This window comes from Danio rerio, chromosome 21 (genome assembly GCF_049306965.1).
Source record: "Danio rerio strain Tuebingen ecotype United States chromosome 21, GRCz12tu, whole genome shotgun sequence".
Classification (NCBI taxonomy): domain Eukaryota; kingdom Metazoa; phylum Chordata; class Actinopteri; order Cypriniformes; family Danionidae; genus Danio; species Danio rerio.
In genome coordinates, this window is record NC_133196.1 from 33,347,354 (window position 1) to 33,359,485 (window position 12,132).

Sequence of the window (12,132 nt, forward strand, 5' to 3'; positions counted from 1 at the left end):
ATATATGCTGGATAAGTTGGCGGTTCATTCCGCCTGGTGACCTCAGAAATAGAGACTAAGCCTAAGGAAAATGAATGAATGAATGTTGCTGCATCCAATATGAGCATAAGTACTATTTTGATAGATAATACAACACATGCATCCTCTTTTTCTCTATTGTAAACAAACAGCATCAGCTCATGACATTAAATCAATAAGCTTATGCTCCAGACTTTCATGAACACATTCAGGATTGTTTATTGAGGCTGTGTATTAAATGTAATAATGTTCTTGTAAATATTATTTCGCTGACTGATCACTACATTTCTTGAGACCTCAGTGGATCATCAGATACATGCTATTTTAAATAATTATCCACAAATATTAATTCTATATTGCCTGTATGTTTTTGGTTTGTCTCTCGAAATGCTGATAGTCATTGAAATAGCATTTTATGAATCTCCAAGGACCATAGTTTCAAGGAGAAATCTTTATTATTGATTTAAATAAGCACACACCATATAGTATTAACTTGTAAGTTATAGTATTACTGTTTTATGATTTTGGACTCACTCCATGGTTCACAAATTGTTTTTCACTTAATATAGAGTGTATCATTTTCAAATATGAAGAGTTTCTTACTTATTTCAAAATGAATCAGCCATTTTGAATGAATCATTTGAATCACTTTACATCTGGGACCGTCTACTGGCGATTTTAATGATGTATACTTTTATCCATAATGGACCTAAACCAGCCAAGCTACAAACACAAAAACCAAATCCATATAATTGAATTATCATCATCACAAATTAATTGACTTATCATTTCTTGTCAAACTCTAGTTTAAGTTATATCCTCTTTTCTTCTGGTAGATAATGCTCGCCAGCGTCAGGAAGGTGTTGTTAGCGCCTCCCGAATCTTCTTTACGGAGTACACACCACCACAGCCACCCAACAGCCCTCCACCATTGAAGCTCCGCGGCATCATGGATCTCAGCCCATTCACCGTTACAGACCACACTGCCATGGACATCGTGGTGGACATCTTCCGAAAGCTGGGCCTGCGCCAGTGTCTCGTCACTCACAACGGGTAAAAACTTTGTTCACTTAGCTTTGTCTGAGTGTGGCCATTATTTACATGGACATAAGTAACCTAAATATTTCCCTTATTATGAAAAAGACAGTATTATGATTCAGGTGTTTACATGAGTTGCTTTTAGAATACTTCTTTCATGTTTCCTTTGTGCATGTTGTAGTACATGGATCAATTAATGGCACATCATTTTGTCCCCATGTGACAGCATGTGTCATCACAGACATGACAAAAAATACGAATTATTGCTCAGAGTGTCTGTGGATCTTTAAAATGTCTTAAATTTCATAGTAAAAAAATAAGACCTTAGTTCGTCTTAAAAATGCAATCGAACTGACCCCGTAAAGAGATTTTGCTTCCAAATCTGCTTTGAAATCTGTTTAAAATCTCTTCACCTATTTTTTACCCAGAACAAAATAGGTGTAGCTTATTAAAATACACGCTCACTGGGATTTCATTTACTTAAGCAACGTTCACTAGGAATTTACGTATACAAGCAGAGTTTGCAGGGATTTCACTCTATAATGGCTTATGACTGCTGCATCAACTCGTACATTAGCAGATATGCACCAATTGGCCAATTTCAGCCAGTTTATTTAGTTATGGCAGCACCACAATATAAAATAAAGAGTGTTAAGGATAGTAATTGTATGTGCTGTGTGCTATTGGGTATTTAATTTAATTCTTTGTGGCATTAAAAAGGTCTTGAAAAGTCTTCAATTTAACTCCTAGGAATCTGCAGATACCCTGTTCAAGTCATTCTCTTTAGTTTGCTATCAAAAAGATTACTGCCATATGCATATTATGCATATCGTAAATGAATACATATATTTAATACTGGAATGTTGTTGTCTATGTAATCATATTATTTATGTAACTAAAAGAGCAATATTTCACATCATCTTAATTTGATTAGTGTTTACTTTTGACTATGGATTTTGCTGAATTAAGATGATCAAAAATGTAATCTACATAAGTCATAAATATCGGAATATTGTTGTCCACATAAATGTAATACATACTTCGATCAAAACAGTTACATTTCGTGTCAACTATGACTTTAGGTATATTAAGATAATTTAAAATGTTTGTTTACATGCAAGTCCCATTAATAATGGAATTTTGTTGTCAAAGTACTAAATTTTTGTTTATGTGACTAAAAATAAAATTGTTTATTTCGACTATGCCTTAAGCTGCATTAAGATAATCAAAAACATCTATTTTCATGTTATTCACATTAAAATCAGACTATCGTTGTCCATATAAACCTAAAAACTGCACATCAATTATGTGACTAAAAAAGTATTATTCCACATCTTAATTTGGTTTGTTTACTTTGACTTTAGCTAAATTTAGAAAATCAAAATCACCTGTTACTGACATGATGTCCTAATATCAGATTATTGTTGTCCATGTAGACATACTCAATACTGTACTTTGATTATGTGACTAAAATAGCTATATTCCATATATTAATTTTATATTTTTACTTTTGAGTATGGCTTTAGCTTGAATATATTAATCAGAAATCAGATTTAAGTAATGTTAATAAGAATATCGTCTTAATCATGTTAATACCACAGTTTGTCCGCATGTTCTTAATATGTCTTAAAGTTCAAAAAAGAAATTTTAGGCCTTAAAAAGTCTTAAATTGAGTGAACTATTGTGTTGTGGGTTTTGAATCATTTTAAACAGGTGTTAATTTTGCTTCGTCCAAGTAAAGCTACTTGACATCCATCAAATCACCAACAATATATCTCGATAAAACTTTATTTTTTAAATCTAAATTTTTTATTGTGAAGTGATACAATTTACAACAGCTATTAGACATTTTTACAGCCAATTCCCAAATTAAGTTCCCTAATTAGGGAAAGAAAACTAAAAACAATACCAGGCCATTCGAAAAAATCCTTATTCTTTAACCCTGTATAAGTGTAAAATTTCATTCTTAATATTCTTAAAAGGTTCTTAAAAAGCCTTAAATTTGACTTGATTGAATCTTGATTTCACAATATTGTTTTCTGTGTAAATATACTGACTGATTTCAGTGAGCTTAATATAATAATGCATTTCTGTTTCCACGCAGGCGTTTACTGGGCATCATCACCAAAAAGGACATACTGAAACACATGGCCCAGATGGCCAACCGAGACCCAGACTCTATTCTCTTCAACTGAAGTGCCAGCCAGTTTGAAAGCAGAAAACAGCAGTCTGGCCAAAACGATTTGCACTACAGAACTGTCAGTACTGGATTAGCATCCATTCACACTGTGAAATCTATTTGTAGAGTCTCATTGGTGCAGGCGCTTCGACCACAGGATGGAGAACCTTCTATGCACTCCAGCAAACCGCTAAGAATGACTGAGTGCAAGCAAGTCTGTTTGCAGGTAACATATCAATGCATCAAAACATATCACAATATATACATGATAACACTTTGTAGCATAAATTCACCCGCCTCGATCACATCTCTCAAACCTACAGTAAAATGCCTAAAATGGAAATAAAAAGGACATCCTTTAGACTTTTTTTAGTGTAGGATTTCCCAAGAGTCCTCCTTCTGCTTTCCACTTCGCCACGGATGTTGATTATAAGTTTTTACATGTGCATTTCTAGGTATTTCTTCTTCTTTTTGACAGTTTAAATGAGCGCTTACAAGTATTCCAGCATCTAAAAGCTCTAAAAGTTTCTATGTTTTGGTCGAGTCTTAATATTTTTACGAGTCTGATGATTTACAGTTTCCTTATTTTGTTGAGCTTCACTACATTTCCACGCTTTATAATCAGTGCTAATCTGAACTGTGTAGTTTCAGCCAAGAGATGAGGCTGTAAACTTTCTGTAAATGTTTTCACGTCACATGCACTTTTTCAAATTTACAACCTCGTTTTTCACTACAAATGAAAAGTTCTGAGTGTTGGTACCTTTTTTAAAAATGAAACTAGTCTCTAATGTAACCAAGACATATGTAAACAGATAAAAATATGGCAAAACATTTAATATTATTCGGTTTCCAATCATAATATGTAGAGTTCAGATGCAAAAACCTCTAAGTGCCGCCTCAAATTCCTGTCTAAAATGAGCATTATTCTCAGCCTCTTTTGTTAATGTTAATTTATTTCATTTTGAAGACCATGAAAAGTTGTTGTTCTTTGACATAAAAGAGAAACGTACTAAACCTACTCGCAGGAGCCTGATAAAAATGCTGTTATTAGAGGACATTTCAGATGGCATTCAGAGGTTTTTGCATCTGAACTCTTCCTATATTGTGACATATTATATCTTCCTGTGATTCAAGGCTGAAGATTCAACATTATATCTCCAGTTTTGAGTCTCATGATCCTCCAGAAATCATTCTACTTATTTTAATGATTCTAAAGTTTAAAATAGTCACCTACATAGGTCAAACTAAAAGTGCTCACATGGAGCTTAAATGATGTGTCGGAACTCTTTGGATAAGAGATTCATCAGCAAAAAATCAGTCCAAGACACTCGAAACCTGATGTGACCCTGATGAAGGCAGTACTGTGCCATGTGAATAAAGGCTTTTTAATATTTGTTTTTCCACATTCTTCGACAGCCTTAGACAGATTTTTTTTGTTTAAAATAACTGCATTTATATGAAATTTTGGTAACACTTAAAAACAATTGTGGAGGAAAAAAAAACTGGGTGGGAGAAAAAAAAAACAGAGGCATAGGAAAAAATATTGAAGTTTTTGGGTTCCCTTGCAAAACAGTTTTTCCACAAACACTTCCTGTTCACTTCATACATGTCAACCCTTTAGTTTTTGCCGGGATTCTCCCATATTTTGCCATTCTATCCATCTATCATCCTATCATTAATTATTTTCCCATTTTTCTGATATAGTTTTTAATCTTGACAGCACACTGAAGTTAATATAAAAATGTCTGCACCACTTTCCTTCCATTAAAGCTGTGCGTTGATCGTTGCCCTTCATGTGCAACCTATGAATCAGCAAATGCATGTATAAGTGCTGACTGACGGACAAGCTCTGTATAATAAACTGATCCCAGATCAGCTTCTGTACACACCATTTAAAGAAGAGCTAAAGTGCAGATCACTTTGGGATTCCGGTGTGTGTTTAAACAGACAAATTCACCTAATAATATGGAAACATGTCAGTCCTGCTTGTTTTATTTTAAACACCTTATTTTCTCTTATTTGAGCACAAACAGTTACTAAAGATAATGGAATGCTTTCATTATAGATCTGTGCATTCTTAAAGTGACACCTCTGTTATCAAGCAAAACAAAACGGGAGATTCATTTGCTGTTCTTCACTTGTGTGAGAACAGAAGAATCACTTTAAATGGTGTGTACAGAAGCTGATCTGGGATTAGTTTATCATACAGAGCGTGTCCGTCAGTCAGCACTTATACATGCATTCACTGATCCAGGGGTTGCATATGAAGAGCGATGATCGACACACAAGTTTAATAAAAAGAAAGTGAACACAGACATTTTATATTAACTTTAACATATGTTCAAGATAAAAAATATATGCGAAATGTGGAAAAATACTTAATGATTAGATAATAGCAGGACAGAATAGTAAAATACGGGAGAATCCCAGCAAAAACGAGAGGGTTGACATGTATGAATTGAACTGGAAGTGTTTGTGGTAAAACATCTTTGCAAGGAAACGCAAAAACTTAAAAAAAAAAAAAAAGTTTTCCTCTCTTTTTTTTTGTGTCCACCCATATTTTCACCTCACCATACGTCCCTTCTGAGTTTCCGTATACTTTAGTTCAGGTCACAATTCATGCTATTAACCACTGGCTTATTACCTGTCTATTTTTAAGATGTTTAGTATCTATAAAGTAGGATTTTATTCTACATCCCTAATACTACTTAAAACCTAAACCCAACTACTACCTTACTAACTATTAATAAATGGTTAATTAGTAGTTTATTAAGATAGTAGTGTTCGTTAATAGTTTGTTAATACCGTGAATTGTGATCTAAAGTGTTACCGAAATCTTTTGTAAAATCTCCAACTTTTAATCAATTTAATGCATACTTGTTTATTAAATTGAAAAAAGTACCGGCCCCAATCTTTTTTTCAATGTAGCGTACATATGTTTGTAAAACCACTGTTATAAATCACATACTGCGTAGAAATATTTCTAAGCAAATTAGGTTGGCATTATTTTTGCACAGTGTTTATCGGAAAAGGCATTAGGTTATACTTTTAGTACAGATTTCTGAATAAGCTGTAATCAAACTCACTAGTTCGTCTTTCATTGACATTTTCTGAAGCTTGACTGAATGGTACGCAGGTTTTCTCCATGAACAAATGCTGCTTGTTTGCTTTGCCTCTTCCATTTATATCCCTATCACTTTGCATGTCCCAATGTAACCCGAGCATGCAGTATGTAGTCATGTGTAATTTCATTATATGCATACCAGCCCAAATGTTCAAAGCCTGCATCAGCCTCTTTGAATAAGTTAACACTACATTTATTGAATTCGCCTAAATGAACGCTAAGATCGTTTTGGAGAGTGCTTGAAACTCCTCTGATGGCTCATTGGCACGGTTGGTTTTCAGCTAGTTCTCACAGTATTTCCATTTCTAATCAAAAATAAAGGGCCACTTTATTAAGAACAACTTATAACGTTATGTACTGAGAATTGTTGAAAAATATGTAACTGTTTGTCAGCAATCATTTGTACTCATGGTTTAAATTGTGTGTGTATGTGTGTGTTTTTTTCAATGTCAGCATTATCCATTAGTGTTAAATATGAATGTCACGTTATCATTGTAATTTATTCATAAACACTACATAAAATATAAAGTAACATCCTCTTCTGTGTTTTCCTCATTGTGGATTGTGAACTTTAGCCTTCAAATTAATTTCACTGGATCAGAATTTAATGTTATCAGGATATGATTGTGTCTTAGAGATTTAAGACTGGAGGAAATTAAGTTAGCCGTTTGTTTTTAGAGTATGAGTCAAATGAAGTCTTACTCTTAATCCTACCCCACGCAATTTTGTCTCCAGTTTATGTGCTAGCCTTTTTCTTCAGAGATTAGTGAACGACACAAGGTTGACTCATATGGGTGACTTAGTGCTTCCCAACAAATCAAAACCAATTTCTTTTAATTAACTCGAGACTTTTGGTCCAGGAGCATCACAGAGCTCTATGGGGTGTTTATACTCTCCTGAAAAAAGTTATTTAAACAAACATTGTAACTGGGTGATTTAAAATGTATGAGGGCTTGTTCACACACATTTCCAAATTATCTTGGTTATTTTGGTCAAAAAGAAGGTTGATTTTGTGCTGATTTACTTATAATTTTCACTATCATTTTAATATTAACTAAGAGAAAGCTTTTCGTATGCATATTTTTTTGACAAATCTTACCAAACATTCAAAACAATTTTGTGCATTGGGCTTGTGTACACGAGATGTTATTTTTTATTATTAAAGGCACAATATATAAGGTTTTTTCATTACAGTATCCAAAAAACACTATGACAGTGTTATATATTTGCTTCCTTGTGTACTTGCATTATGCAAAGGGTTTCGAAGAATGTTCAAATCCAGAGAAATATGCCATTTTAACTAGTGACATCAAGGGCTCTATTTTAATGATCTACGCGCAAAGTCTAAAGCGCAGGGTGCAAAAGCAGTAAGGGCATGTCTAAATCTGTGCATAGTTTGAGTATGCCCTAAGGTTGCGTTGGTCTGAAAAAAGCAACACGTCGGGGCAAACACATCTTGCCCCTTAATGCGCCAGGTGTATGATAAGGCCCCAACTGTGTCCTTTGTCCCCATCCTAATTACATCAGACACCCTCGATTTCTAGTTAGTTTTTACTAGAAAACCGCAAACACCTTTTATTTTATTATGTTATGTGTTTTATTAATAACAGAACCCTAAAATGTACTTCGTATGATAAAACAGTGCCAATTGATTAGGAGCAGAAGAACCGGAAGCAGTCGACTGTGGCATAATAAAACCGTTGCTGTTTTCATGCCACATTGTACTAGTGTTGTCAAGATACTAGCGTTTTAAAGCCGCAAAGATCAGCTGGTCTGTTTTTAAACTGCCGTACGAGCAGTCCACTGATGAATCGACTGATCTTCACAGCTTTAAAATGCTCTATCGCTCCCTGTGTGTTTACATTCAGTAAACAGTGGTGAGTTTGGTGAACTGATAACCTTCATGGCCAGTCACAGTCATTTCTGTTGAGCATGTGTACACAATGGCAAATTGAAGGGCCATGAAACCCCTCACTTTCGGTTCAGGTCTACCTTAGAATTTTTTCAAAAGATGCATCATAATGGGCGTGGAGCTCCGCGATCAGATGCAGGAGTGGGCGTGGCCAGCAAAGCAGGGGAGAAGGAGAGGAGTGAACAACTGTTGTCAGTCGGCTCCCAAAATGAGACACAAATCGTGAGGAGACGCATGATTTAATAGTTTACAAATTAAAATGCAAAGACATAAACAGTAATTTAATGCCCTGCTACATTTGTTATTGGTAATTTCATATACAGATAACCAAAATTTATATAATTATGAAGATAATCGTGTTCATATAAACACTATAAATGAGGACTTTTCCCTCAATCCCTGGGTCTGAATGCAGACTCTGTACAGCAGGTCTCCTGCCCTGTCTTTGTAAACCATTAGCCCTGTTGATAATCTAGAGGATTTAGGCAAAAAACAGCAGCACGGCGATATGTTGAAATGTGAACGAACTCCTAATAAAAGACAACATCCGTCATTCTCCAATTCTCGTACTGCTCTCCCAACAAAAATGCTTGCTGCACACAAACAGCTTTGCTGAATCGGCCCTGACAGCATCGTGGGGAAAAACATGCAACAAACCCCGTGGATCATGGAAACAGGTCTCACCCTATCATCAACGTAGGATCTCACAGCTTGACACTGGCAGGTCTGTCTTGCCTTCAGAAAGCACGTGCAGTCATGAATAATTAAGAAGCCAGCTCTTCTCATAGGATAAGAAAACTCCGCTATGAATATTAATCAGAAACAGACGTGTCATTTTTGCACTTGCAGTTTTGCGCTACGTCGCCGATTTTGATCCTGCCCCAAAACTCATTTTAAACCCAAAAGCTAAAGTTAGCTGACAAAATCTTAAAATTATCAATTTTTTTCCCACAATTTAAGGTAACATTTGCTAACATTGTCTTAACTGATGCTCAACACACACAAATCTGTTAAAATCTCAAAAAAAGTACTTGAGGTTTCATGAACCTTTAAAACATGCTCGAATGTTAGCGGGAAATTTAATATTATATATATTCGAATCCAACCATGATATTAAGCAGTCAAACCATGATAATAAAATTTGAACATTTTTGCTCATCTGTGAACATGATTTCTGCGGGAGTCCTGTAGGATGTAATAAAAACTCCCACGATTCCACAGTCAGTGCATCATCAAACTACACCTTTGTTTATTGTGAATGCATGTCCACTAGTGGTGAAAATGACATATTTAGTGCCTTTAAATGGTTAAAGGAGTCAAAACAAAACTGGGATTTCTTCCATCAAACACACAAATAAAAATCTGCTGCAAGGAAGTGCGTTTTCTGAATTTAATGACTTCGTGATCATGATGAGAATAACCTGGCATCCTACAACATTCTGTCATTTATAGTTGCTCCTTCTGATGTCATGTACTTTTTTTTTTTGTTTAGCAGCATTACCACAAGTTTGTTTTAATCCAACCTGCATTGTATAACACAACTCAGCCTGGTGAAAGGGGTGTTTCTATTTTTCTCAATAAGTGGACCTTTTTGCAGTTACACTCCTCAGTTTCCATTTAACTATGAGATTTAAATACCTGTGTATTTATGTCATCATAACCACACATTTTGATGTACTAAAAATATTTCCTAAAAATTTGCAGTAAAAAAAATGTTAAAACAAGACATCATATATTATTACATCATATATAATTAGGAAAAACAGCAATCTGTTAAAGTTTTAAAGTAATAAAACTGTTGCCTACTATCATTTATTAGACAAAAAACAAACTGGCCAGCACGTTCAACTCACAATTCAGTCACAATTTGGCCATTTAAAAAAATTACTTAAACATAATAATACTAAAATGATTATAATGAATTCTTCAATTCTTCAAATAAAATGAATGAATTGAGCAAACAGCCTCAAAAACACAGACGTGACAGGATTAGCCCCTTTTCCTGTGAAGTGACATCTGACGGCTGAGGACTCTGCTTGCCATTGAAGTCTTCGTCGGACAGTTATTTAAAAAAATAATGGTAAACAGGGAAAGGGAGGTCATGTACTGGACAAGTCAATAAATATACAGGACGTCCTGGCTAATGCGGCCAGTTACCCTAGAACCTCATAGATAGGGACAGATTTTCATCTGTTAGGAAGTAACGTTTGGCAGTCTTTTTGAACATATGTTCAATGTTTTGCAATAATGACACCAATGCCTGTCTTTTCTGCCTTTCTTGCCCTTTTTGACGCACAGCGTTACTCTCTATGGACGTTGCATCAAATGTTGTTGATTCAAATGTTACCACTCAGTTAGTGGGTTATGTCACATGACTCGCATGACATTATTGTGGCTTTGAGGCTCTATGGCAGTGGTTCTCAAACTCTGGTTCGTGTACCACTAGTGGTACGCAGGCTTCCTTCTAGTTGTACGTTGATGAATCACTGAATAATTAATGTAAAAAAAATAAACACATTTTTAACCCTTTAGCACAGGGGTGCTCAACCCTGTTCCTGGAGATCGACCTTTCTGCAGATTTCAGTTGCTACCCATTTCAAACACACCTGCCTGTAATTATTAAGTGCTGTTCTGGTCCTAATTAATTGGTTCAGGTGTGTTTGATCAGGGTGGGAGCTGAGCTTTGCAGGAATGTAGATCTCCAGGAACAGGGTTGAGCAGCCCTGCTTTAGCACGTATAATAACACCAATGTGATCAGTAAATTGATTTTAATATGCTAAACCTTTTATTTTATTTTCAATTTTCTAATGTTTGTTATGTATTCTGTCATTTGAAGCTGATCTCCTCTCAATATTTGTAACGGTTGTTGGTGCGTGAGAATATTTTTATATCTCAATGTTGACAGGAATATTATAATCATCTGCTTTTCTGACACACAAAGCCTACTCTAACGTGCAGTAAGCAGATCTCATTTCTAATTTAAACGTATAAATCTAATTCATATATTTAAAATACAAGTTAATGTTTAGATTTTAAAGATATACAATTAAGTCATTTATACGTGCAACATATTTCAACATTTATTTTAAAAAGTTTATATATCAATATGATGACATATAGCCTATATTTATGAGGTCCAAGGAACATTTGCAGGTTTTTGATCAATTTGCTACTTTATGATAATATTTTACATTTAAGTCCAGCAGATTTCATTTTACTTTTTAAGTGCCATTTTTAATTAACTTTTAAAAGCACATTTTAATTTAAACGTTGACGTTTTATTTATTTTTTTACTTGTAAGCACAGTACAGTGTTAATGTTCAAACTATTAATAATGTTTAAAGTGGCTGACCATAATAAATATGAATAATAATAATAATTAATCTGCCTGGTTTTTGAACTGTGCAGAGCTGTAGCTGCTTTATTAGCCCTACTACACTACTGTATTTCAAAACCAGTTATTACGGTGGTACTTGAGAGACAAATTTTTTCTGAGGTGGTACTTGGTGAAAAATGTTTAAGAACCGCTGCTCTATGGGATTCAAATTACTGGCCAGAGTTATTTAAAATTACAATTTATTACAATATAATAAATATAAATATATTAATTATATAAAAATATAGATAATATAATGTTAAAGTACATAAAATAATTAAAACAAAAAATTCTGGACTTTTTGGCTGTGGGGGGGTGGTTCGTTCATTCGTGGAATCCCCCCTACGGGCATGCAACCGTACATACTAAGTGCACAATATGTACACTTATGTGCCTCTGTTATATTAAAGGTTGTTCATTTTGTTTTTAAGGGCTCCTACAAAAGGTGTATAACCATTCAAGGTCCAAAAACCTTTAAAATATC

At 34.5% G+C, this 12,132-nt stretch overlaps 1 protein-coding gene across 12 annotated transcripts in view; it reads left to right on the forward strand.

Annotated features, from left to right (window-relative positions):
- The window catches only part of clcn5a (chloride channel, voltage-sensitive 5a), a 33,213-nt gene extending 26,315 nt beyond the window's left edge, over positions 1–6,898 (forward strand). Inside the window, exons 11-14 of one of the 12 annotated variants that reach the window (XR_012397250.1) lie at positions 855–1,071; positions 3,161–4,080; positions 4,312–5,081; positions 5,415–6,898. Coding sequence is in view for 1 of the 12 variants with exons in the window: in XM_001920748.8 (XP_001920783.2) it covers positions 855–1,071; positions 3,161–3,251 (308 nt within the window). In the remaining 11 variants the exon portion in view is untranslated. Of the gene's footprint in view, positions 1–854; positions 1,072–3,160 lie in introns of all 12 variants that reach the window. The other 11 variants (XR_012397251.1, XR_012397253.1, XR_012397252.1 and 8 more) reach the window with 11 other exon arrangements.
- The last annotated feature ends 5,234 nt before the right edge of the window (positions 6,899–12,132 follow it).